Here is a 23,810-nt window from a genome sequence, read left to right as displayed (position 1 = left end):
AATCCGTATAGATAAACAATTCAACATGTTTCAAGTTTTAAGAGGTGGATTTCAGGTTGATCGCAAATGTTAGATAAAAGAGGAAATTATACTTGTATCTTTTGTGTTCTTTTTAAACTGATTGTGATATCTCTCCTACTTTGTACATTACTTTTATTCATTTTTACGTCAGTTGAAATATATGAATAAAGTTATTTTAATATCTTTGTTATACTTGTACCTTCTGTGTTTTTGTCAAAATTATATTTTTTTTACATTACCTTTATCTCTCATTTTGTTAACGTTATTAACTAATATCAATTGAAATATGTGAATAAATAAATTTGTTCTAATATATTTGTTAAAATACTCAATAACAAATTAACAATTAATCATGTGAATGGACTTTTTTTAAGACAATAACAATTTTTTCTTTAATATTTGACTGTTACTTTATTGTTGTTAACACTTGAAGAAGATATAGCTTTTGAATGAGACACTATATTAAACATTTAGCTATCAAAAATACATATTTCAAAGAAAGGAATTAAAAACACAAATGCAGGAGCAAAACACTAAAATTTGAAGCAAAGTACCATATTCAATCAATAGACATTAGTGTGAGCACGTCCAACAAAAACCTAATAACCAAACAATCCAACACCCACAAAAAAAATTGAACTATATAAGAAGAAGAAGAAGAAGAAGAAGAAGAAGAAGAAGAAGAAGAAGAAGAAGAAGAAGAAGAAGAAGAAGAAGAAGAAGAAGAAGAAGAAGAAGAAGAAGAAGAAGAAGAAGAAGAAGAAGAAGAAGAAGAAGAAGAAGAAGAAGAAGAAGAAGAAGAAGAAGAAGAATGAAGGATATTAACACATGTATATCAACAAGCTGAGTTCATGTCCAACAAAAAGTTGGATTCATGTCCAATTAGAGAAAAAACAAAAATAAAATAAAATAAAGAGTGTTAAATTATTTTCATGTTAAAAATTGTGTCATGATTTTTATGGAGTTAAAAGAAAGAATATGAGGATATTTTAGACATAAATTTTTATTAAAAGTCATGCAATCATCATGTGCATACTTTTTGTTAAATTATTAAACGATGTTTAGGAGGGAGGAGGTCTGGGTGTAATGTGAACTAAACAATTAAAGAGTTTTGGTAGATTACAAAAAAAGAAGAGTGTCGGGTGCAATTTAGAAAAAACACAGGAGGTGCAAGTGTGAGAAAAAAGATGAAGGTATTTTAGACATAATTTTTTATTAAAAATTATGTGACCAATATGTGTTTACTTTCTATTAAATTATTAAACAATGTTTAGGAGGGAGGAGACCTAAGTCTAATGTGAGGTAAATAATTAAGAATTTTTTTTTAGAGTGCAAAAAAGGAGGACTGACAGGTACAATAGTGAGAAAAAAAACATAAGGGTCGGGATATGAGTATAATAATAAAATTAAAAAATAAAAAAAGACAACAATATTTTTCTTACATTGTTTCCACTTTGCACTCTTCAAAAGTTGGCCAACAACATGCACACATGCCCTAACACGTAACCATCACATTTGTCATTATCTTTTGTTTCCAATACAATGAAGTGAGAGGTATAAGTTAGGGGTGAAAGTGAAACTTTGAGTTATGGTGGAAATCAGGGTTGTTCAATTACGATGAAAATGATGGACTAAATGGAGTATGATGACATAGTAAAAATGAACAAAAAAACTAACTGTTGAGAAAGGTATGTGGTACATGTTTAGCAAATATACTAAATTGTTCGAGTAATCAAGTAATAAGACAATATATTGTTTTTAACGAAGACTTATACAAAACTTAACACGTGACACATCAACTAGTATTTAGACCGTCAAAGTAAGGAATGGTTTGGAAGAAAGGGGACTCAATGTCTACCAATTAGAAAATAAGTCAAGAAATTAAGAAACACAAATTAAATTTCTTTTTGGGATTTTGTATCAAACACTTTGGAGTGTAGAAAATGTGTTTTGCAAATATAATGAAATATGTTCACCAAAACTCTATCTCATGCATTACTGATAATATTCATCCACATTACACTTAAAATTATAGCATAACCCACAAGATGACTTAAACCCTAATCCCTCATATGATAAGAGCTCGAGTTCCTTAGTTAAACCCCAATTCCTTAGATAACTAATGAATTTGCATTAAGATTAAGGATTACAATATGACTAATAAACCAACAACTCCAGCCATGGATGCATTGTTTATTGGGTGTTTAACTTCCATTCCAGGTTTAATGAGAAAAATTCAAATGCAAATCAAACCAAAGAACAAGTTATGGACGATCAAACCTTTAAAAAACAAGCATAGAAGTTAAACATTGATGTAGAAGTATAAAGATGGATAAATATCTCAAAATAGATACCGAAGAGTTAGTTTAGTTACATCTCACTACAACAGTGGGGAAACTTAGCTAGTCGTGGACATGTAGAAAGCCAAAATCCACAAAGGTATTAGAAAACAAAAAGAAGTCTTAATAACATTATAATCCACCACACATGTGGACCGAATTTTCTTTTGTTCCATTTTGGGATGTCATATCAACAATGTCGTGCTTAGTGCAAATGTTTCGGCATAGTGTACACGCGTGAACTTAACTATATTGGTTATTTTTTTTATTTGTCATCATTTTAAAGCAATCAAGGTAGAAAGAAACTCCACGTTCCTAACATACATGATGCCTATTGCACATGTAAGTAACCGCGCTTCTAACATCCACAAGTTAATGTTTCCAACCACTTAAATGGATGTTCAAATAGATGAGACAAATTATCGCTTTTACATGAACATGGTTTTGAAATATTTGCAACAACTACACAAACACCATAATACAATCACGCTCTACGAAAATGATTCAATAAATCGAAGAAGATATTCGATAGAGCTCATTCTTATGAAAGCTTTGTTATTATTATATTAATTCAATATATCAAAATGTTTACACACGTTTGTATCTATGTTCATTAGGCCTTAATTTTCACACAACTAACTTACCAAAATATTTCAACTAAAATTTCATCGACCAACTTAATTGTCGTTAACTAACTAAAACCGAGTCAAATAACTATAACCAAGTAATCACATTGACATACACTATACATGTTTTAGTGTAAATTTTAATATTCAAATTAACTTACATACAAACAGCAATTATATTTTCTTTTAATCATAAGAATCGAATTGAAGTATAATAAAATTTTACGATAACTCATATAACCAACTCAACAAATTAAATTAGACCCATTAATTTATCAATTATGTTTAATAATCGATGAAAATTAATCATATCCAATTTTGGAACCCCTATATGCTTAATTCCACTACAATAACTAGTTAAAGACATGCATAAAAATAAAGAATCCTATTCCTAGCAAAGGTAGCTGATAAGATCGTTGGGAATCTAATACACTGCGTTAAGCACAAGTTGATGCTAACACGTGTCAGAAAACAATTGGAGCCTCCGAATCTTAACGAATGAGAAATCACCACGTGTCCCGAGTTGAGAGATTATGAAAAAATACTGAAAATAATGGGTTCCAGATAAGCCTCCCTCGCTTCATGCCTATTAATACCCAAAATCCATTCACCAAACGCGCAAGCACAACGCAACCCCCTCTTTTAGCGTTCGAACAAAATTAGGGTTTTCTCAACCCTAGGGTTTACCTTCTCTTCCCCTGTTCGAAATTAGGCAAATCAAAACAGAAACACGACTACAAAAAGAAGAAAAGAAGAAAAAGAATCAATCATTCATTGATCGCTGAAACGATACGATGACAGGGAAGGCGAAGCCGAAGAAGCACACGGCGAAGGAGATCGCGGCGAAGGTGGACGCGGCGACCACGAACCGCGGCGGCGGGAAGGCGGGTATGAAGGACCGAACCGGGTTGGAGAAGGGCGGGCACGCGAAATACGAGTGCCCTCACTGCAAGGTGACGGCGCCGGACGTGAAATCGATGCAGATCCACCACGACGCGCGTCACCCCAAGATCCCCTTCGAGGAGGACAAAGTTGTCAATCTTCACGCCACCACCAGCGTTCCCGAGTCCTCCAAGCCTCGCCCCGGTGTTCGCGGAAGCCTCAAGAAGTGATCTCAATCGATCGTTGGAATCGTTATGGCCCCTCCTTCATTCGTAGTTCTCAATCTCTTTTTTTTCTTTCTTTTTCTTTTTCTTTTTATTTTGTTGCCTAAGTTGACGTTGTTGAGTATTTTGGAAGTGGGTTTTTTAAGGGAAGGGGTTATGAGGATGATGCCGTGTATGAAGGGGCAGAGAAGGTTTTTTTTTTATATTCTCTTATTGAGAATTGAGAACGAGATTTTTAACTGAACCCTTCTTTTTAAGGATGGAATATGTATATTGTTCCATATAATGGAAGTTAAAGTGGTGTTGTTGACCTACTACTACGACCTTCTTGTGTGTGTTAACAAGTTTTCTTTTTCTTTTAGGTAAATTGGTTTTGTGTTTATTGATGAATATGTGGATATGAGGTTTGTTGCAATATCTGTGATGGATTGATTGTGTCCAGGTTTAGGGCTAGTTTCAAGTGAATTGGGGGTAGTGTATGTTATTTGATTCTTTTGGATGGCTTTGGTTAAGACTGATTATCATGTAGAAGGAAGAATATCTAATTTTGGTTTCACTTGAGTAAGATAAGAAGTTGATTAAGGTAAGGTTAAATCATTCGTTTTGTTCCTGTAGTAGTCTTCTCTTTTTCGTTCTTGAAAGGAGAAATTGTAGGTTTTATAGTGCATGTTCGGAAAAACGTGCGAACTTTTGGAAAAAAAGGATACTCTTCATTACCTTTACTCTGAATGTATTTTTGGAAAGACTCCTACGGTAATCCAAAACTTTTCTGGCCGTGATAAACCAGTATATCAAACATACTCTTCATAACTATTACTGTGGTTTATCACTGCCAGAAATTTTTTTAAGCAATTTTATACTGCCTGAAAGTTTTCTCTAATGTTAATGGCAGGGATTAAAACTTACGGTTTTCTCATATAAGGATTGAAATTTAAAATGGGGATAATTATAGGACCATGTGAACAGAGGAACCTTAAGGTAATAATCCTTCAATGAACACATTCTACTTGAATCTGGAAACGGCTAATTTGAGCTCCAGTATAATGTGGGTTTTTAATCTGGATAGATTACTTGTGCAAAGCATCTTAAATGATCCCTAGTTTCATATGTTTCTTGTGTTTGGCCAGAACAAATTTCATTCCATAAAATGAAAGGATTGTTACCTGATAAATTAGTATTGGTCTAGTGGAATTCAAAATACCAGTTTTAGATAAAACAATATTTAGATGCCATGTCGGGCGTTCTTGCTTTGATTCAGGAGGAGGTTAGCAACTTCAAATTCTACTCCTATGCTGGCTGAGTATGTTTAGACTGTTGGATGATGAACTTAAGCAGATAAAGGTATCTATAGCAGCATTCTTTTTTTTCTCTTAGTATTTTACATCTTGTCCTCGTTGGTATCTATATTAGTAACTGTATTTGGGTAAGGGCTGTTTGATGTGCATGTTTTGTTTTGCGTTTTAGCTACTACTAGAAAGTGTATCACAACATATACTACAATTTGTAGCTTCTACGTTATGTCTATTTATTGACGTGGTTATACTTATGTTCCAGAACGTTTGTATCTTACGCTGAAAACTAAAATACACAATATCTATCTTGATTGTATTTTTGTAGCTGAAGCTGATAGAATTATACTGCTATTATTTGGTTGAATTTGAATAGTGTTATATATATTACACAGGAATTGGGATCGTGACCACTTTCTTTATCATTATTTTCTCGACAATAAAATGATAATCAGTGTGGTAATTGCTTGTTTGTTTGGACTTCTCTTAGATCTAATTTCTCCCATGGTCTTGTCATTTGAGAGAAGGCTTTTTGCAAAAGGCACTTGTTGCTGAAGTCTTCGTTTCTCCCATGTATTGTAGTTTAGGATTACATGAATTAATGTAACTACTACTAATTTGGTTGTTGAGCAAGAGGTTTTGTATTTTTTATGTATAGCTAGCTGGGTTCAGTACTTCAGTGAGTTTAGTTACACAAACACCACATTACACTTTACCAATTATGTGTCCATAATGAAGGCTAGTTGTTCTAGACTAGGATAGAGGCTCAATCCGAGTAGGTTACTTTGCACAAAAGCACTGCACTTATCGAAATTGTAGGGCTAGAACGATGTCAACCTCTAAATATTGAAATTCTTAAGATGTTCTTGTGAATAATATTGTCACTAAGTGCATGTTTAGATTGAAGTTAGAAATGATGCACGCGCGTTCTAATGCAAATCCAATAGATAAAAGCAAAAACAAATATTTTGATCATTTGACAAAATTACTTTTATCTCAAAAGTATTTTCTTTTACCTGAAAATTAAGCATGCAGTTAAAAAAGTCTTTGATTTCATGTTAGGAAATCTAACTCATCTCAAACTCGTATAAATAGGGAAACTTTTTTTTTTTTACATTGTTAATATGGTAAAGCTGTTATTGACTTAGGCATTGAAATGTTTTTTTTGCAAGTATCAACTTCCTTCCTGATCACGATGTCTCAGTCATGCTAAGGAATCGCACCTATATCTTGTGACTAAAACCACATAAGGGCATTTTGATCAATGCTTTCTTAGAGTTCAATCAAAGTTAATAATCCTATCTTGAACAAATCACTAGGCAATTGACAAAAAGACTCGCAGTAAAGGTTGGGCACTCGTGTCAACAATGAAGGCTGATAGCATGAACAGATTGACTCACTACAAAGGCAAACACATAATTTGTTAGTAATGAAGGTGGATGGTAATGACAAGGCTATCATGTTTCACTAGACGTGGTGATTCTAGTTTAATATAACAAGCAACAACAATAGAGGCTAATGTTGGGTGATTGTAATGAAGGCGATCAAAGATGTTGTCAAAACTGAGCGAAAACAACATCAAACAAATATGAAATACTAAGCTGTTAAAGATAGAACAATGTAGAGAATGGCGTAATACCAACATTGGCAAAGGCAACCATGAGAACCAAATAAGGACAACATAAAATAATCAAGTCATAAGGAAAAGGTTATAGCTATAACCAAGGAGAACAAGAAGAAAATCCACAATCTAAACTATGGTAAAATGGAACGAACAACTCTAGATAAGTGTTTAGATGAATGAACTTTAGTAAAGGCAATGTTTGTAGTTTATATACAAAAAACGATAGCAACCAAAAAGCCGTACAAATGCTTGAATAAGGGTGTAGGATTCAACAACGGATAAAGAGCAAGGAGTAGTAGACAAGTTGAATACAAGAAATGACTACTAGACAAGTGCTTCAACACATTGTCACACGTTAATGCGTAAATGAGTACATGTTGATTCTAATATTCTAGTTACTAGTCTATTGCAAGACGAAAACTTTGATATATGGTAGTCTCACCCAAAAAGTTGTTGAAATATTTTTCTTGCAATGAATGGTGGCTAGAAACACGTCCAAAAGAAGTCATGACAATTTGCAAACTAAAGTGGGAGACAACAAATTGAAAAAAAAAACCTCAACAAAATAAATTAGAACTCCAACTTTTTGGAAAGCTCGATAGCATGACAATGATAATATTGGCCACAAAAGATGATGTCATTTTGATATCATATTTAAATTACAAATTTAAGGGATATAGGCGAAGAATAAAAGACAAACAAGACTTTGAGTAATATTACTCAGTAATATGCTGTTAATCTCCTTAAGTGAATTCTCAGATTTAAGTCTCCCCGATGAAAAAAATTGATTGAAAATAAAAATTTAATTAAAAGTGATAATCAAATTTTTCAACAAAGATTAATCGTCAATAAAAGTTGGTGGATACTTCACACACCTATGTCATAGATTAAACTAGTCACCCTCTATAGGTTCTGTTTAGTAGTTTTAATAATACCAAAACTTTAGACGTTTGAGAGTTGAAAATTGAAAATTGATTATGCCGTTGGTCTTTCAAAAAATTTAGAGGAATGGAAGGACGTGAGAGTTTTTTCTTCTATTGATTAGTTTTTAACTGTTAGTTTCAATGTGCTGTGACTATTTCTTTGGTTGTGCCTAAATATGATGCGATGAGTTTGTGTTCAAGTAATATTTCCTCTTCACACAGGGTGAAGGTTTAAAGCTACTTCTGGAGATGACTTGGACAATCCCAGAGGGAGTGGAGCTGCATTTTTTACAGGGGGAACATTCTAAAGAACCATATGCTTTTAATTAACAACATTACCAACCGATAACTAGTTACAAATATTGGTATGTAAAGGATTTCATATGTTGTTTCAATAAATAAAAAATAAAAATTGAAACAACTGTCATAGAGCAAAAGAAATCTACTTACTAAGAACTAATTACAAATATTGGTATGCAATTTGTATAAAGACATCATAGTTTGTTTGACAAATTAAAAGAAGAAAAACTGAAACAATAATATAATAAAACGAAAAACCTTTGAATACTAAACAAAAAACATCAGAATTTGCTGTTGCTAATAGCTGTAAAAAGGAGATTATGAAGGGAAATTCTGCATCATACGTTGATAAATGGATGGTGATGGTGAAGAAGTGAGTGAAGCATTTGAATGATCTAGGGGGGGCATGCACGAGCCGTACATAGTATCATCCTTCTGTTCCTGTTTAGGCCTCAGGAACCCTGCATCAATGTCCTTCACCTGCTGGCCAGAAAGGAAAGACTGGACACGATTCATTGGCTTGACACAGTTAAAATTAAGTCCAGATGAGGGAAGATTCAATGGTAGTGGCATTGGAAAATCGGGGAACATTGAGGCAATGGATCCAGCTTGAGGGGCAGTGCAATGTTCATGGTTCAGTCCGTAGGAGCCATAAGGCATGGTATTATTCAAGGAAGGATACTTCATTTGGCAAAGGGTAGAAGGTCCAAACTTCATATCATTGCTGAAACTTCCGACCAAACTAGCCCTGAGAAACTCGTTGCTGAATTCAGGTTTTCTATCAAAATGATGTCCAAAAAGAGTTTGATGAGTTTCGGGCTTTGGTAATGTAAGAGCAACTTGTCCATTAGCACCATTGGGAGGTAAACCACCATCACTTGAGTTTACCTGATTGTTTGTTCTAGCAGTGGGCACTTCATGATTATGCTTTCCCTCATAAGTAGTTAGGACATATTTCAGATTCTGTGAAGCCCTTTCCACATGCTTCCTTACCATACATCCCGCACTTGTGCATTTGTAGTAGCTCCTGGAAGAGATCCATGAGAAAATGTTCAATGCATGAATGCTACATAGGTATATAACCATATATCATAACACTTTGACATCATTACAAGCATATTGAGCGAGTGAAAAATATAGAGAATGAATCGACACAATCTGTAGAATAATAAACCATTGATATGCTTTGAAAATAAAACCAGTTCAAATAATAAACAATGAGGAAGACATGGAATAGAATAATAAACAGATACAAATATCTATAAACAATATCAAACAAGCACAGTCAACTTTAGAATGGAAATTGACTACTTAACAAAACGAGCAGTGAACAAGAAACAGAAAAATATCAGCGTTCAACTTTAAGAAATAAAAATCTAGTATAACTGATTCATATGTATATCTCCTTAAATCTATTAAAACTCTACAAATAGTTGAAAACTTGAAACTTCATTTGAAAGCCCAATAGCCCAAAAACAACAACAATAGCAGCAACAAAAACCTTATCCCTACCAGGTGAAGTCGGCTACATGAATGACACATTATCATTGGACAAATGACACCATTGGGTACAATATCCCAAAACTATTTTAGAATATTCAATTAAAGAGAGAAACACTACATCAGAGTTATATTTCAATCAAGTTAGCACAAGTATAAACAGGCCTGCAATTGCAGAAAGAAAGGCAAGATCACTACCTAGGATTTGGATTTCCTTTGACAACCTTTTGTCCATACTTACGCCAGCGGTAACCATCATCAAGTATGTCCACATCACTCTCAATTTGGACAACCACTCTTGGCTCACGAACAGCCCTAGTAGGGGGCAAATTTGGTTCAACTGCGTAGCTCTCTTTCTTCCTGCAATAGCAAATTAATGCAGAAACATTTTAGTTGTCTTTCCATTTGATATGACCATAAATACATTCATTGGATAGAGTATAAAACCTTCTTTTTGAATCCAATTCATCATTCTCAGCTTCGTCTTCAGCTGAGACAAGTGCTTGAGCGGTTCCATCTTCATCGCCATCATGACTGGCAAGTGTAGAAGAAAGCTCTGGAGTGTCCTCCGATTCAAGCATACATAGAGATTTAGCATTGTTAGTTGATATAGGATCTGAAAGCTCAGTCACAGCAGAAGTTGTTGGTGTCCTTTCCTGTCCATCAGCCTTCCAATCAAAACTTTGTTTTGTTTCTCTTAATCCTGTTTGAATATTTCTCCAAACATACCCACCTTCAATTTTAGCTAAGGTACTGTCTCCAGCCATGTCTGAAACCTCATCAGTAGAAAGTGAAGATGCTCTATGTCCAGGGTGTGGTTGTGCATGGTTATGAGCACCTTTGTAAATAATTTCCGTTATTTGACCGTCATGGGATCGTTCCACCTTTTTCTTGACCTGACATTTAGGCTGTGTGCATTTATAATAGCTTCTGGGATACTCACTACCTTTTACCTGTTTTTGTCCATATTTCCTCCAATTATAACCATCCTCCGAGGTCCTTACTGCTCCTGTTGTATGGGATGCCTCTTTCTGTTCTCCTTCTGAAGCAGGTTGCCCTCCAAAATCCTCACCATTGATAGTATTTTTCGGCAGAGCGCTTTCATCACTTACTTCCTCAGAGCCAGACATTGGCATCTCAACATTATTGGCATTAAGAATCACATCATTAACCATTTTCATATCATTGTACGCATTCACTTCACTATTTTTCACAGAATGGCCTTTTGAAAAATCTGCTCGGAATGAAAAATCTAATGGTGGCTGAACTTGAGCAAGTAAGTGACTCTCTCTATTTCCTCCCTTTACCGAGTGGAAATTACTAGAAACCTAATGAATTCAAGGTTACCAAATTACACTAGTATCAATAGAAAAATATAACTATTAAATAGAGATTTCACATATAGGATAATATCTGAGAAAATTAGACACAAGAAGCTAGGCTTGATATTTGTACAAATTTGTTTAAAATTAATTGAACAAACTTCTATTCCCTATTCTCTACATCAACTACATCCAACTGAGAGAAATTTGGTTTTCAATTTTCAAATCAACAACTGAAAAAGGGAGGAATAGATTACAGAAGTAATGCATCAGCAGCAGCAAGCATCAAGAATTTAATAAAAATTATTCACATGCCCGTGAAAAAAATAGGCATCAACAATTTAATAAAAAATGTTTACATGTCCCTGACAGAAATAGCACAGCACAACACAATTACATTTTGGATTGGTTAATAATAATTTTAACAATTAACAACCACAAAGAAGAAGAAGAAGAAGAAAAAGGGTACCTGATTTAGAGAAGCAGAGTAAGGAGGCAAATGATTAGGATCAAAATGTCCACGAGGCTTGAATTTGAAAGAGGCATCGACATCAGATGCGGTTGACACATCCACATTCCCTTGTTCAGTTGTGAGCATTGATCCTTCATGGCTGAGAGGTGGCAGCATGAAGAAAGAGCCAGTGGTGGGAGATATGGCCTATAACCCCAATCATAAAAAAATATCATTTTTTTTTATCAGAAATCTCAAAACAAGGACCAAAAGAGTGATCACACAGGATCAAACTTAAATACAGTGCCTTAATTCTGTTCTCCAATCAAATTGAATTTTTGTACAATCTATGATCTTAAATGCAAATCTTCATTCCGCGGATTGTCGAGGAAAAACTCTTAAATTTTTATTGAAAAACAACACCAAAAAGTATCTAAAGAGCTGCATATATATAATGAAAAAGTCTAATTTTGATTGAATAAAACAACACCAAAACCTGAGAATTTGGAAGCATGATGGGAGAGTCAAGCAAGTCGGTTGGACTAATGCCAGGGGGGATGGTGAGACGAGGTGATCGAGCGGCCAGGGAAGGTGAAGGGTTTGTTGTTGAAGTTGCAGTGCGAAACAGTGCTGTGTTGATTCTTGCAGCATTGGAATTGAAACCCCTTCTCTCAGCAATGCTTCTTTTTGTTTCTCTTGAGTCACACACAAAGGTTTCCTCATCACAATTGTTGTTGTTGTTAAGGTTGTCTTGTTCCATTTTGAAAAGAAGAATGAATCAGAATTGAAAATTGGAATTGGCAAAATGGATTGTGATGATGATGTTCCTAAGATGGGGTTCGGTTCAGCTCCAAGACAGTGGAGCTGGAACCAATGAAAGTGAAGATTTGAAGTTATTTTCTGCAATGAAATCTTTTGCTTCCCCACACACCAACACACACAAAAGAAAAATGAGACCTCACCATTTCCCACGAACTTTATACTATATTTATAGCATCCACAGTGTTCTTTGTCCCTTGTGCCTAAAGGGAAAGTATTAAAATAAATATTAAGTACAATACTATATTAGTGTCAATTTACTGTGCAAAATACATGCAATAAATGTTATTATTAAGAATTGTTATTAATTATTTTTTTATTACTTTTTTTTTTCATTAATAACTAAAATGAATTAAATTAATGTTTCATACTGTAGAACAACTTTTATGGTTTTGACACAATAATTTAAAAATATAATTAATATTTTAGATTTCATACGAATTATTTTGCATCCCTTTGTTTCGTTTGTATCTCTTCATCCCATTTTGTTCGACATTTAAGGTTTTGATAAAAAAAATTAAGAAATATAATTAATATTTTAAGTTTCATAAAATTTATCATGTAATTTCTTAATGCATTTTTTGTCTTTCATATTAGTAATTATATTCACTCTCATGTATATTTTTCTTTTATTTTCTTACTCTATAATAAATAGTTAAGAATATAATAAGGAAAAAAATAATATTTTATTGATATTGTAAAATGAAAATCAAAATGAGACTTTTTTTTTTACTAAAACGTAATATAAAATGAGATGAAGGGAGTAATTATATATATATATATATATATATATATATATATATATATATATATATATATTGTTTTTTATTAAATAGTTTGTCTCTCATTTATATTTATTTTTTATGTTTACTCCATAATAAATATTAAAAGATATAATAAGAAAAAATTAATGTTTTATTAGTATTATAAAATGGCAATCATGATGAAATGACTTTATCGTTCGCTGAAACGTCTTATAAAATGGGATGAATAAAGTACATGTATCACAATAAATTAAGGTTAAATATGGAAATTTATTTTATTGTAGTACAATTTAAATTTTAATTGGGTAGTAATTGTAACGTTACTCTCCATCATATACTTAGGTAGGAAAATGTGACACGCTTTATTATTAGGAGAAACCATAATTAATTTTTGTTCATTAAGTGAAACATTTTAATTAAAATTGAGAGAAGTATTAGCAGTAGTTACTACACGTAGAAGGGTATGTAGCATAATGCAAACATTAGTTTCGGAATAAATGACATGTTAAAAAATCTGAATTCAAACACAGCCATACGTTGCTGCTGTTACCTCAAAACAGCACTTTTCTGCATGGCGATATTTAGTTGCATTTCTCAAATCTAACAGCAGTTATTTTCGGATCTAAATTCTTATATTAGATCTCTATCTGCCATTGTTTCCTATTTAATAACCAATTTTATTTTCTGTTATTATGAGTTGTGTCTTATCTCCTTCAATGTCTCTCACACTCCCAAGTCACAAACTCACACATTCTTATCAGCGTCTCAACTTCTTTTTCTTCTCTTTTTTTTGGTTATTTTATTTCTTGCAAGAAATTTACAATCAGAAAGGGAAATGCTTTTATTATTTGACCTTGACCGTCCTAAGAAAATGTAGTACCCGAAACTAAAATGAAATAGATTAAAATGTTTTCCTACCAAATTAAAATAATATATTAGGAAAATTAAGAAGAAAAGAGACGTTAAATATTAAGAGGAAGAGTTTTATTGCTTATAAATCATTACTAATTTATATTCTATGTAACTATAAAATTGATTTGACCAATATTAATGACAATATGAAATGTTAATGAATTATTATTTTAGAATTAAATATTTTAAAATAATTAATGCCCCTATATAAAATATTTTTAATATTTATTTAATATAAAATTAAAATTAAAATAGATTAAATTTGGTTTACCATCATTTTATTATTTGGATATGAAATAATGTATTCAATGCATGAATGTTTTTACAATTTTAGAAAAACTTTATTATTATTATTATTATTATTATTATTATTATTTAATGTTAACTTTCAACTGTCAAAATATTAATTGTTTTAAATTTTTTCCATCTTCAGTTTCTTTATTTGGATATAAAATAATTTTTTTGGCATAGGTGAAATGTATCATCATCTTGGTATAATTATTATGGACACTAAAATTCATCCTCCAAATTTTTAACATAATTTTATATGTGGGATTTAAACTTATGATTAAACTAGAACAATCTTATATACCAAATGATTGACATGATTAGTGGTGGATATAAAATAATATATAGAATGCATTCATGTTTTTACAATTTTAGAAAAAAAAAATCTTAACTATTATTTAATGTTAATTCTTAATTGTCAAAATATTAATTGTTATAAATTTTTTCCATCTACATAAAATTTAATTTATTTTTTATTAAATCAAAACTTTAATTGCTTATATTTTTTTTACATTAATATTTCTTTTATTTCATTTCAAGTTTCATTTTTGGTACGAATCGCACATGTATAATATACAACAGACAATTTTGTGTTAAACTTTTTATATTCTTTTTGTTTTAGTTTTATGTTAAACTTTTTAGTATTTTCTCCATATATTAATATTTTTTTCTTTTTTCCTATCAAATATCTTATACTTATATTCTTAAATTAAAGTTTTTTTTTTATCAAATCTGAACTTCAATTCTTTATATTTTCTATTTTTTCTTATAATATACATTTTATTATTATTTGATTTTAATTTTTTATTTCTCAATGTCAATTATTAGTTTTGTTCATCTACATATTTTTTTATATTCTCAAATCAATACTTTAATTGCTTTTATTTGTGTATGTTTAGATTTCCTTTATTTCATTTTATATTTCATTTAATCACATTATTAAATTAATTTTTTTAAATTAATCAAATCTCACATTTAATTTCTTTTAACATTTTTATATTAATTTTTCAATCTAAATTACTTATATTCTTAAAAAAATCTTAGCAAATACTTATTACTAACATAATGTAAAAATAATATTATATTTTTAGCATAAAATAATGTTGGGTTATCAATAAATTAATTACTCTCTCTAGTCTTCAATTCATGATAAGTATTAATTTACACTAGTTATTAAGAAATTACCTTCTTCTTATACTTTTTATGTTTTATCTTTTTATTTTTTTTCCCAAAACAATTATTTTAAAATTTCAAATTTTAATTAATAGTTTTGTTTTTTTGCAAACATACACTTTAATACCCATTACTAATGGTACAAGTATCAAATACCAATACATTAAATAAAGGCATTTCAGTCAAAATATAATAATTTTTAATTCTATTAAATACTGGAGTATTCCTTAATTTATGTGCAATAACTTAAACATGAAAATATGAGTTAGTATTAAAAATCACGAGAAAAATAAAAAATACAAGCACCGTCACCGATAACAGTATCGAAATAAAAGAGTGGACAGAGGTAAAAATAGATCTTATGCAACTACAATCCATAGAAAAGCCGAACTTGGTAAAGGCATCAACAATCCTCCCATGGAATTATAAGTTTGGTTGGTTCGGTGATAAAATAAGAAAAGAATGAGGGAAATTTGTGGGTTTAATTTCATCGCTAACCAAAAAAATAAAATAACAATCAACAACATTTTTCAATAAAAATAAAAAAAAAAAAATCCTGCATCAAGGCAAAGTAGGGGGATGAGCTCTATCACATGGGTTAGTAATAAAATTGATAATAAAAAAATTTAGTTAATACTATTTAATTTTACTAACTAATCCTATTTAAAATTTTTTTTTTCTTCTTAAACTGCATTTCATTAAAACTTGATATTTATAAAGAATTAAAACAAAGCAATTAAAAATTTGAAATACAGTCTCAACTTCCGATTAAATGAAAAATATTTTGGTGATGGTTTGGTTAAAAAGAGTATAATAAGTTAAAATTCACTTACATTTTAAATTTTAAAATAATGATTTCATCCCATTATAATTATCATTTTACGTTATGACAAAAAAATAGATAAAAAAATATTAATTTTATAAAAATAACCATATCATAACGAGAGAAAAAAAATATAAAATATTTTTTTCTTAAACGATTAAAACGGATGAAGTATCTTTATCAATATAACAACTTTCAATGTTTTTTAAAAACGTTTTTTTCCTGAAAATTATATTATAAAACGTTAATCATATCGTAAACATTATGGATTAACTCATTAATTAATAATCGGATATAATCCCAACATAAATATGACATTGCTGATAAATACTTTCTATTATGATGTAATAACTGTGTATCTTATAAGTGAATTTAATGTCTGGTTTTCAACCAGTTAATTATTAGTTATCAATATCCCGACTAAGAATATAAATGTAATACTTCTCTCGTGCTTTGAGACTTATTTTTTCCTTCTTATGTGACACCTGTTATAAGACAGAGAAAGTGACGACTTGCTTTGTGATTATAATAAAAACTACGTCAAGCTATCAACTAAGCACATTTTTTAAAATAAAAAAATGAAAACAAGAATTAATTTCGTTAAATAAAAATATATAACAAATTTGCATGAAGTTCTCAGGCTTTAACAATTTTTTCGACACATCAACTATTGAAGCTTCAATATTAACTAGCAATTGAAACTTCAAAACCAAATCCATTGCAGAATGTTATTCCCCTGGACCCTCCAATTCTCATACCACAAGCCAACACATATAATAGTTATGTATGTAATGCAATGTTTCTAGATACACTGGTAATATTAACAAAAGAGTGAGATTGAGGTGACATGATAGTTCAAAATGTTACTTCTTCAAACCATAATAAAATGCAGTGGAAGCTTACAAAAGTTCACATACTTATAATCAAACCATAATATAAACTCACTCAAGACCAATTTATTATCCCTCTTAAAATTAGCCCTCTAACCTATGCACACTGATTCAGAGTCCTCAACCTCATCCTCCATAACCACACTGGTTACATCTTCTCTAGCAGTCATGCTAATGCTGGATGCTGATGATCCAACAATGGTTTCTGGCACACCACCATGTGCCAGGACGGTTTTTCTCTTACTTCTGCTTCTTCTCCATTTCCTCAACAACTCAGAAACCTCACTTTCATCTCCTAATTGTCCTGGTTCTTCTCTTGTAAGTTCACTCACCCTATGATCATTGAAATACTCTGGTGTCACCAGAAAGACGAGTGGCCTATAACAACATAGGAGAGACACAAGTAGTACAATGTAGACATACAAGGACACCCAAACATAAAATGTCCACTTCCAATTTCGAACCAATTCTTTGGTCCAAGGCAAATGGGATTTTATCACAATATCGGCTTCATATAGCTGTGGAAGAGAAGATGTTCCTGCTCTTGGATGCAGAGTTACTCTAATAGCATTGCTTCTTCTATAGTCTTCTTTGTGCCTCAGTATTTCTACATTAATATTCTGAGTCTCCCCTGAGATTCCAAGCACCAGAGGCACACCCATCATAAAGGTCCGGGCTAGTCGAATTGGCGAGCTTCTAAACCGCAACATGCATGGCTGGCTAGATTTTGCTATCACATTTCCATTCACAGATATGAGTTCTGCAGTCAACTGCAAAATGTCTCTAATTAACTAACTCTTAAAGAAACAGATCCTAGATCAAGTATACAATCCTACCAATCAGGTCTCTTTTTTTTTTTCTTCTTCTATTCTCTCCTTGTTGACACAATTTTAAACAAAAAGCAAAATAGTTATATCCTATGATTGAGTAATGGTAGAGCAAACTAAGATATATTTCAACTTATATTTAGTCAATATGGTGAAGTTATGGCATAGGTAAGAACGGAATATAACTAGCCAGTGAGCCAAATGCTATGATTTTCTTAATACTTGTCCAAAACCATAAGATTTTGCAAGGAAAAAGTGTTAGGACTATTTATCAGCATTTAGCAATTAGGAATTAACGACAAAGTAATAATTAAGTAAGAAATTGCGATAAAGCAGGTCTGATTTTATTTTGAAAAATGAAATATCAGAAAAATTTATTTTAAAGGAAAAGATCTTTTTTTTTTTTCTGTTATTGTTGAGGTACTACTTTCGATTAAAGGGACATTGATGAGGATAAGAAAAAGAGTGATAGATCTAAAAATCAACACCATATAGTATACAAATTACATCACAAAACCAAGCCTCCACTACTCAGTGGTTGGGAAAGGTAAAGGGAGAAGGGTTGGGAAAAGTTCCCAATCTTTCAAACTGATATTTCTAACCAAATTAACAAACTAACTAACATTTGCCTTGCCGATTAAAAAATAACAATTTCCTCTCGTTAAAAAGGACATCAAAAAGCATATTACTTGAACAAGTCAATAATTTTCAGAGAGAAAGACATACCTGAAACATTTTATCAAAAAAAAAGAAGAAAAAGACATACCTGAAAGACGCCAAGCTCCCTATTAAAGTCAGATTCAGGCATCACAAGAACCAAAGAAGCGAAAAACGAGTGGCCAACTGGGACACTTATTTGCTTTTTCTTGAGGTGACCCTTAAAGCTTCTAACTCCATTGAATAAAAACACAGCCGTAGGGTGAGCTTCAGTGTAATCAAAATGCAGATTTTCCTTGACAGACACGGGTTCCTCCACCCACAACCGAACCAAAGCAACACCCACCACAGCAGCCAGAATGAGAGCCAAAATCATAACCATGCACACATACGCAACACTCAGGAAGCAAAGTCCCAGTTTCTTCAGCAAGAGTGCGCTGCCATGAGTGCTTTGAGAAGGAGCACGTTGCACTGCTGATTCAACACTGTCTTTGGTCTCCTCAGCACGGTGGTAGGACTCTGTAGCCACGGAAAAAAGAGAGTGGATAGAGGAAAAGAGAGAAACCAGGCCATTGTAGATCAAATCCGTTTGAAAGGATATTAGTTTTGCAACTGGTGTTGGCAAAAAAAAGCCTTCTTTTCTGTGTTCTTCCATGGAGATGGAGTGGAATGGAGTTTCATGGAGAGATAAGGACTACTTGGGAGGGAAGAATAGACACAAGTAGGTGCAGTATTGTTGCAGAGTGTGGCACCACACGTGTCATCTGCATGAGAATAAGATAGTGTCGTGGCATTCTGCATGGGGAGAAACACGTTACATACTTATAAGATGTTCTATATTTTAATTTAGTAATTATTATGAGTCCTGCTAGGTTGGTATTTTTCCTTGGGCTGAAGCTCACTGTTTGATTCGAGTTTTGAACTCTCTACTTTTAAGGTAAAAGCCCTTCATCTGTTCAGGTTGAATTTTTTTTAAAGGGCACTTATCTCAACTCAATTCGGTCTGAGACTCTGAATAGACATAGTTTCTTTTACCATTTTTAATATGATTGTGACACCTCTTATGAGATCGATCAAATTGATCAACGATCGCTAGTCCAATACATAGTAATCAGGCACATGAACTGGTTAGGAGATTAACAGGTGTACAAACCCCAATGGATGGCAATTTGGCAACCCTGTGAGAAGACTGAACAGTGAATAAAAAAAGTGGTTCAAATCCCACAAGTCGTGATGGAGAGCCAAATTTAAATATTTAATCTGCATTGAATATCACGCAATGATGCAAACTTGGAAAAAAAGCGTCATAACTGACCTTGTCCATGTCCAAGTAGTAAGAAGAAGCAGCACATTGCCTCATATTCAATACCACATCGCCAAAACCACCCTTCAACAATGTAGTTTTACTTTACAAAGGAGGGTAGTTTTATGTAAGCAAGCAAACCGATGCAGTAGAATTTTAATATAATCATCGATACAGATAAATAAATAAAAAACGTGAAATTTTTGGGAGAAAAATACATGAGTTTTAATGACTAAATCAGTTAATATCCTTATGCTACTGCTATTTGGAAACAAGAGACAAGAAGAGACGTTTCCTACCAAATTTTTAGCACAAGATACAGATCTTTCCTGCTTCCGGTCTCTAGACCGCAACATCTTATGCAACTACAATAAGATCATCTGGTCAAAATATGGATGTGTATACTTTGCACTTATGACTTATATCTCTCCAAACTTAATAACAGACAACCATTAACTTAATATATGGGGGAAAAACAAGCTTTCGTGACAGTAATTCAAAACAGAGATAATGTTGGTATGAAATGGACAAACACTCCAACCTACTTTGATTATCAAGGGGATTCTATCGGTTATAATTTTGTGGAAGCGAGGAACCGGGTCAAGAACACAAGTACCGAAAGCACTACACTAGATCCTGTGCTGCCCATAAATATAGTCCTTGCATGAATTGAAATCAAACAGACAGCTCTGTTCGAGAGATCAGAATTCCATCAGTGTCTGCATAGAGCCAATCCCCATCACTGATCCTTGTCCCAGCAATATTTACAGGAACATGCTTCTCTCCCATGCCTTTTTTATTGGCTTTCATGGGATGGGAAGCTAGGGCTCTCACTCCAATATCACAACCATTGATCTCATCCACATCTCTTATACATCCATTCACAACAATACCTGCCCATCCATTGTTTTGAGCTTGTACCACAGGGTTGCCACCCAATATAGCACAGCGTAAACTCGCGCCTCCATCAACAACAAGCACTCTTCCATTGCCTTTCTCTTCAAGGAACTCACGAACCAAAACATTGTCTTCAAACACCTTCAAGGTAACTATAGGTCCAGAGAAGACCTGTCGACGACCGTAAATCTGAAAAACTGGCTGAAGGGCACGAAGCTCCCCACTCAAAATTAACTGGGGGTTCGCATCACACACTTCAGCAGTGGTGACGAAGGCCATTTACTTGAACAACCTGGACAAAACAAAAACATCACATGTGTTTAGACTAGCGCATAACAAACGGAAACCAATCCTGGTTCACAAATAAAATTGAATATTAAGATATTTGGGTGTCATGGGCATGGCTCTATCCCTACTCCTCAAATTGAGAAAAAGAAATTTGTCTCCTTTAAGGTTAGTAAGTAAGAATTAGAGTACTATGTAAATGTAATTGTTTTAATTCTACCATATAGATTCATACACACTTATTTTCTTAACTTGTGCATTTCCTCTCTCTAGAGGAGCCAAATACTGAAAAGTGACACCTCCACAAAATGATAACAAATACATCATTAACAACAACACCAATAACAAAGTTTTATCCACTAAGTCAGATCAGATCAGCTATATGGAATTATGGACCACATGACACCATTCAACACAGTTAAAAACCAAAACATTAGGAATATTATTTACCATGAAAACAACATCCAAGAGAGGATTTTTTTTTACTATAGTGCCAATTTTTTATGGCCATTAACTAGCGTATCCCATTGCCCGGAGGCTCCTTCTCCTCGCTAAGTGAAGGTATGGGGGAGGGTAATTGTACGCAACCTTACCTTGCATATACAAATTGCTCAGAAAAAATAAATGTTATTATTGAAAAAGAAAATATGTATCACATACAACCAAATTTTTTTAAGTAATTAGAAGCATTTAACAGAATATAGTAAAAGTTTTTATTAAATACTTTTCAATCAGTGCTCATAAGATACACCTACTAAGAATATCCTTTCTCAATTGAAGTAACAGAATTGGGAGTCCTGCTAGTGAGTATCTTAAGGACACTTGTTAACAAATAAAAAATAGAAGGTCTCTATTAGAAATCAAAATGAAGATACATTAATAATACATATCTACCAGCTAAGTTTGTAATTGATGTCTCAGAGTTCATTACAGAGCTCATGCTCCACGATTAGTATCCTTTTATATGAAAAAAAAACATCGAAACTAAAGTGAAAAATTCATAGATATTAATCGACAGCCAAACCTAAAGGAGAGATAAAAAATCAAACAGTTAATTAGCTATAATCCTAAATCACACGAACTAAGTAGGATCAATGCGGCTAAGTGCTCAAGATCGTACGGACAATAAAAACAGAGAGTGAATCAGGGCATACGACCAAAGCATAGAATTGGAAACTTGTAAAAACAGAATAAAACACGGATCAAGCAAACTATCGGAAAAATCTAATCATAAAAACACGAATCGAAAATCACGCGATCGAGCAATTGAGATTGAAGATGAAACGGAAAATGAAGAGAAGGAAGAGAGAGAGAGAGAGAGGCATACCGATGAAGAAATAGATCTGAAGTTTGAAAGAGATGGGAATAGAAAGGCGAAAGGAGTTAAAAGCGTTGAGGCACGAGACAAAGAGATATTCTTTCCTTCTCCACTGCAAATATAATTTGACTGTTGACCAAGATAGTGAGAGAAATCACCTAATCAACACTAATGCCTCTGACTTTTAACTGCTCTCAATGTCAATTTTACTAGGTTATTATTTGATTAAATTAGTATTTTGCTATTTTAATTTATTATTTAAGTTTTTTTTTTTGTTTTTTTTTAAATTGATTCAATCTCATCTTTCAATTTAAATGATAAGAAATTACATTTTGATTCAAAATTCTTATGAAGTATTTTTAAATCGTTAGAGAATGTATATTTTTTCAAAAAAATAAATCAATTTAAAAAATTAAAGAATGAAATTGAATTAATTTTAAAAATTATAGGATCAAATTAAAAAAAATTAAAAGACCAAATTAAACTTAAATAATAAATTAAAAGAATAAAATATTAATTTAACCTCCTTCTTATTATTATAATAGGCATTTCGTACATGGATGGAAAATACTAAATGTATATTTAATTAATGTGACCTATTTAAAGAAAAATACTCAAAAAAATCTATTTAAAAAGATGTTACTGAAATTAAAAGTTAAAATAATATTAAAAATATGCAACTGTGAAAGTTTATAATTTTTTAGGATAAAAATATTTATTAGAAAAATAAACAAAGTTATTATTATTATTATTATTATTTGACATTCTCATTTTTCCACACTATTTCTTGACTTTTCTTTTCTTTATTCTTTCTACTTTTAATAAAGAAGACAATAAATCCTGACAATTTATATATATAAAGTAAAATCGTTACGATCTTACTCTGGAGCCTGGATCGTTATTTATTGTTACTCAAATTGAACTTAAAGAGCATGAGACTGAATCAACAGCTTCTGAGAATGCTTATCTTAATTTACCGATATATCGAAGAAGAAGAAAAGTCAAATTTACGGGATTTATATTGTTAATTAATTAGAATTCTTATAGAATATAATTTTTAAAATAATTATTATAAAAAAGTGATTAAAGTTCACCCAAAACACCTACTCTAAATAAATTCTTTTAAAAATATGTAAAGAATTCTTATTTTATCAAACAAAACATTATAAACAATTAATGAACGAGGGATTGAAAAGAAATTAAACTAGTACAAATGTAGCAATGAATATGAAACACTGAGTAGTTAAATAAATAACTAATGTTTATTGGAATATAAATACCAGAAAGGTAACATATTCTATACCACACTGATGACTTAAAATTGTTAAAAATTATAAAATTTTATAGTCTCCC

At 31.9% G+C, this 23,810-nt stretch overlaps 4 protein-coding genes across 4 annotated transcripts; 1 reads left to right on the top strand and 3 right to left on the bottom strand.

Moving 5' to 3' along the window:
* The first annotated feature begins 3,585 nt into the window (after positions 1-3,585).
* Positions 3,586-4,406, top strand: LOC100784149 (protein METHYLENE BLUE SENSITIVITY 1). The gene has a single exon (XM_003534465.4). It carries the CDS (start codon positions 3,781-3,783, stop codon positions 4,096-4,098), a length of 318 nt encoding a protein of 105 aa, XP_003534513.1. The 5' UTR covers positions 3,586-3,780; the 3' UTR covers positions 4,099-4,406.
* Positions 4,407-4,584: 178 nt separating this feature from the next.
* Positions 4,585-12,465, bottom strand: LOC100813723 (probable WRKY transcription factor 20). The gene is made up of 5 exons (XM_014762389.3): positions 11,998-12,465; positions 11,520-11,708; positions 10,176-11,056; positions 9,927-10,088; positions 4,585-9,255 (listed from the first exon to the last, which is right to left on the bottom strand). The coding sequence occupies exons 1-5, from the start codon at positions 12,259-12,261 to the stop codon at positions 8,547-8,549; spliced, it is 2,205 nt and encodes a 734-aa protein (XP_014617875.1). The 5' UTR covers positions 12,262-12,465; the 3' UTR covers positions 4,585-8,546.
* A 4,666-nt stretch (positions 12,466-17,131) lies between these two features.
* LOC100813191 (seipin-1) lies at positions 17,132-19,899 on the bottom strand. Its single transcript, XM_006587744.3, has 2 exons — positions 18,764-19,899; positions 17,132-17,940 (listed from the first exon to the last, which is right to left on the bottom strand). Exons 1-2 carry the CDS (start codon positions 19,307-19,309, stop codon positions 17,263-17,265), a joined length of 1,224 nt encoding a protein of 407 aa, XP_006587807.1. The 5' UTR covers positions 19,310-19,899; the 3' UTR covers positions 17,132-17,262.
* A 493-nt stretch (positions 19,900-20,392) lies between these two features.
* LOC100783612 (putative 4-hydroxy-4-methyl-2-oxoglutarate aldolase 2) lies at positions 20,393-21,133 on the bottom strand. The gene has a single exon (XM_003534464.5). The coding sequence runs from the start codon at positions 21,131-21,133 to the stop codon at positions 20,633-20,635; it is 501 nt and encodes a 166-aa protein (XP_003534512.1). The 3' UTR covers positions 20,393-20,632.
* Positions 21,134-23,810: the final 2,677 nt, after the last annotated feature.

Source organism: Glycine max, chromosome 9 (assembly GCF_000004515.6).
Source record: "Glycine max cultivar Williams 82 chromosome 9, Glycine_max_v4.0, whole genome shotgun sequence".
Taxonomy (NCBI): domain Eukaryota; kingdom Viridiplantae; phylum Streptophyta; class Magnoliopsida; order Fabales; family Fabaceae; genus Glycine; species Glycine max.
Note: the sequence above shows the minus strand (reverse complement) of the source record. Positions and strands in the feature narration are given on the sequence as shown.

Bases quoted from the DNA above. Each gene is read 5' to 3' on its own strand.
- LOC100813723 (XM_014762389.3), bottom strand. From the start codon at position 12,261: ATGGAACAAGACAACCTTAACAACAACAACAATTGTGATGAGGAAACC. The intron at 11,057-11,519 runs GTACCCTTTTTC...TGAATTCATTAG, and splicing joins ACTCTGCTTCTCTAAATCAG to GTTTCTAGTAATTTCCACTC. The intron at 10,089-10,175 runs GTTTTATACTCT...TTGCTATTGCAG, and splicing joins GAATTGGATTCAAAAAGAAG to GAAGAAAGAGAGCTACGCAG.
- LOC100813191 (XM_006587744.3), bottom strand. From the start codon at position 19,309: ATGGAAGAACACAGAAAAGAAGGCTTTTTTTTGCCAACACCAGTTGCA. The intron at 17,941-18,763 runs GTATGTCTTTTT...GACATTTTGCAG, and splicing joins GGGAGCTTGGCGTCTTTCAG to TTGACTGCAGAACTCATATC.
- LOC100783612 (XM_003534464.5), bottom strand. From the start codon at position 21,133: ATGGCCTTCGTCACCACTGCTGAAGTGTGTGATGCGAACCCCCAGTTA.
- LOC100784149 (XM_003534465.4), top strand. From the start codon at position 3,781: ATGACAGGGAAGGCGAAGCCGAAGAAGCACACGGCGAAGGAGATCGCG.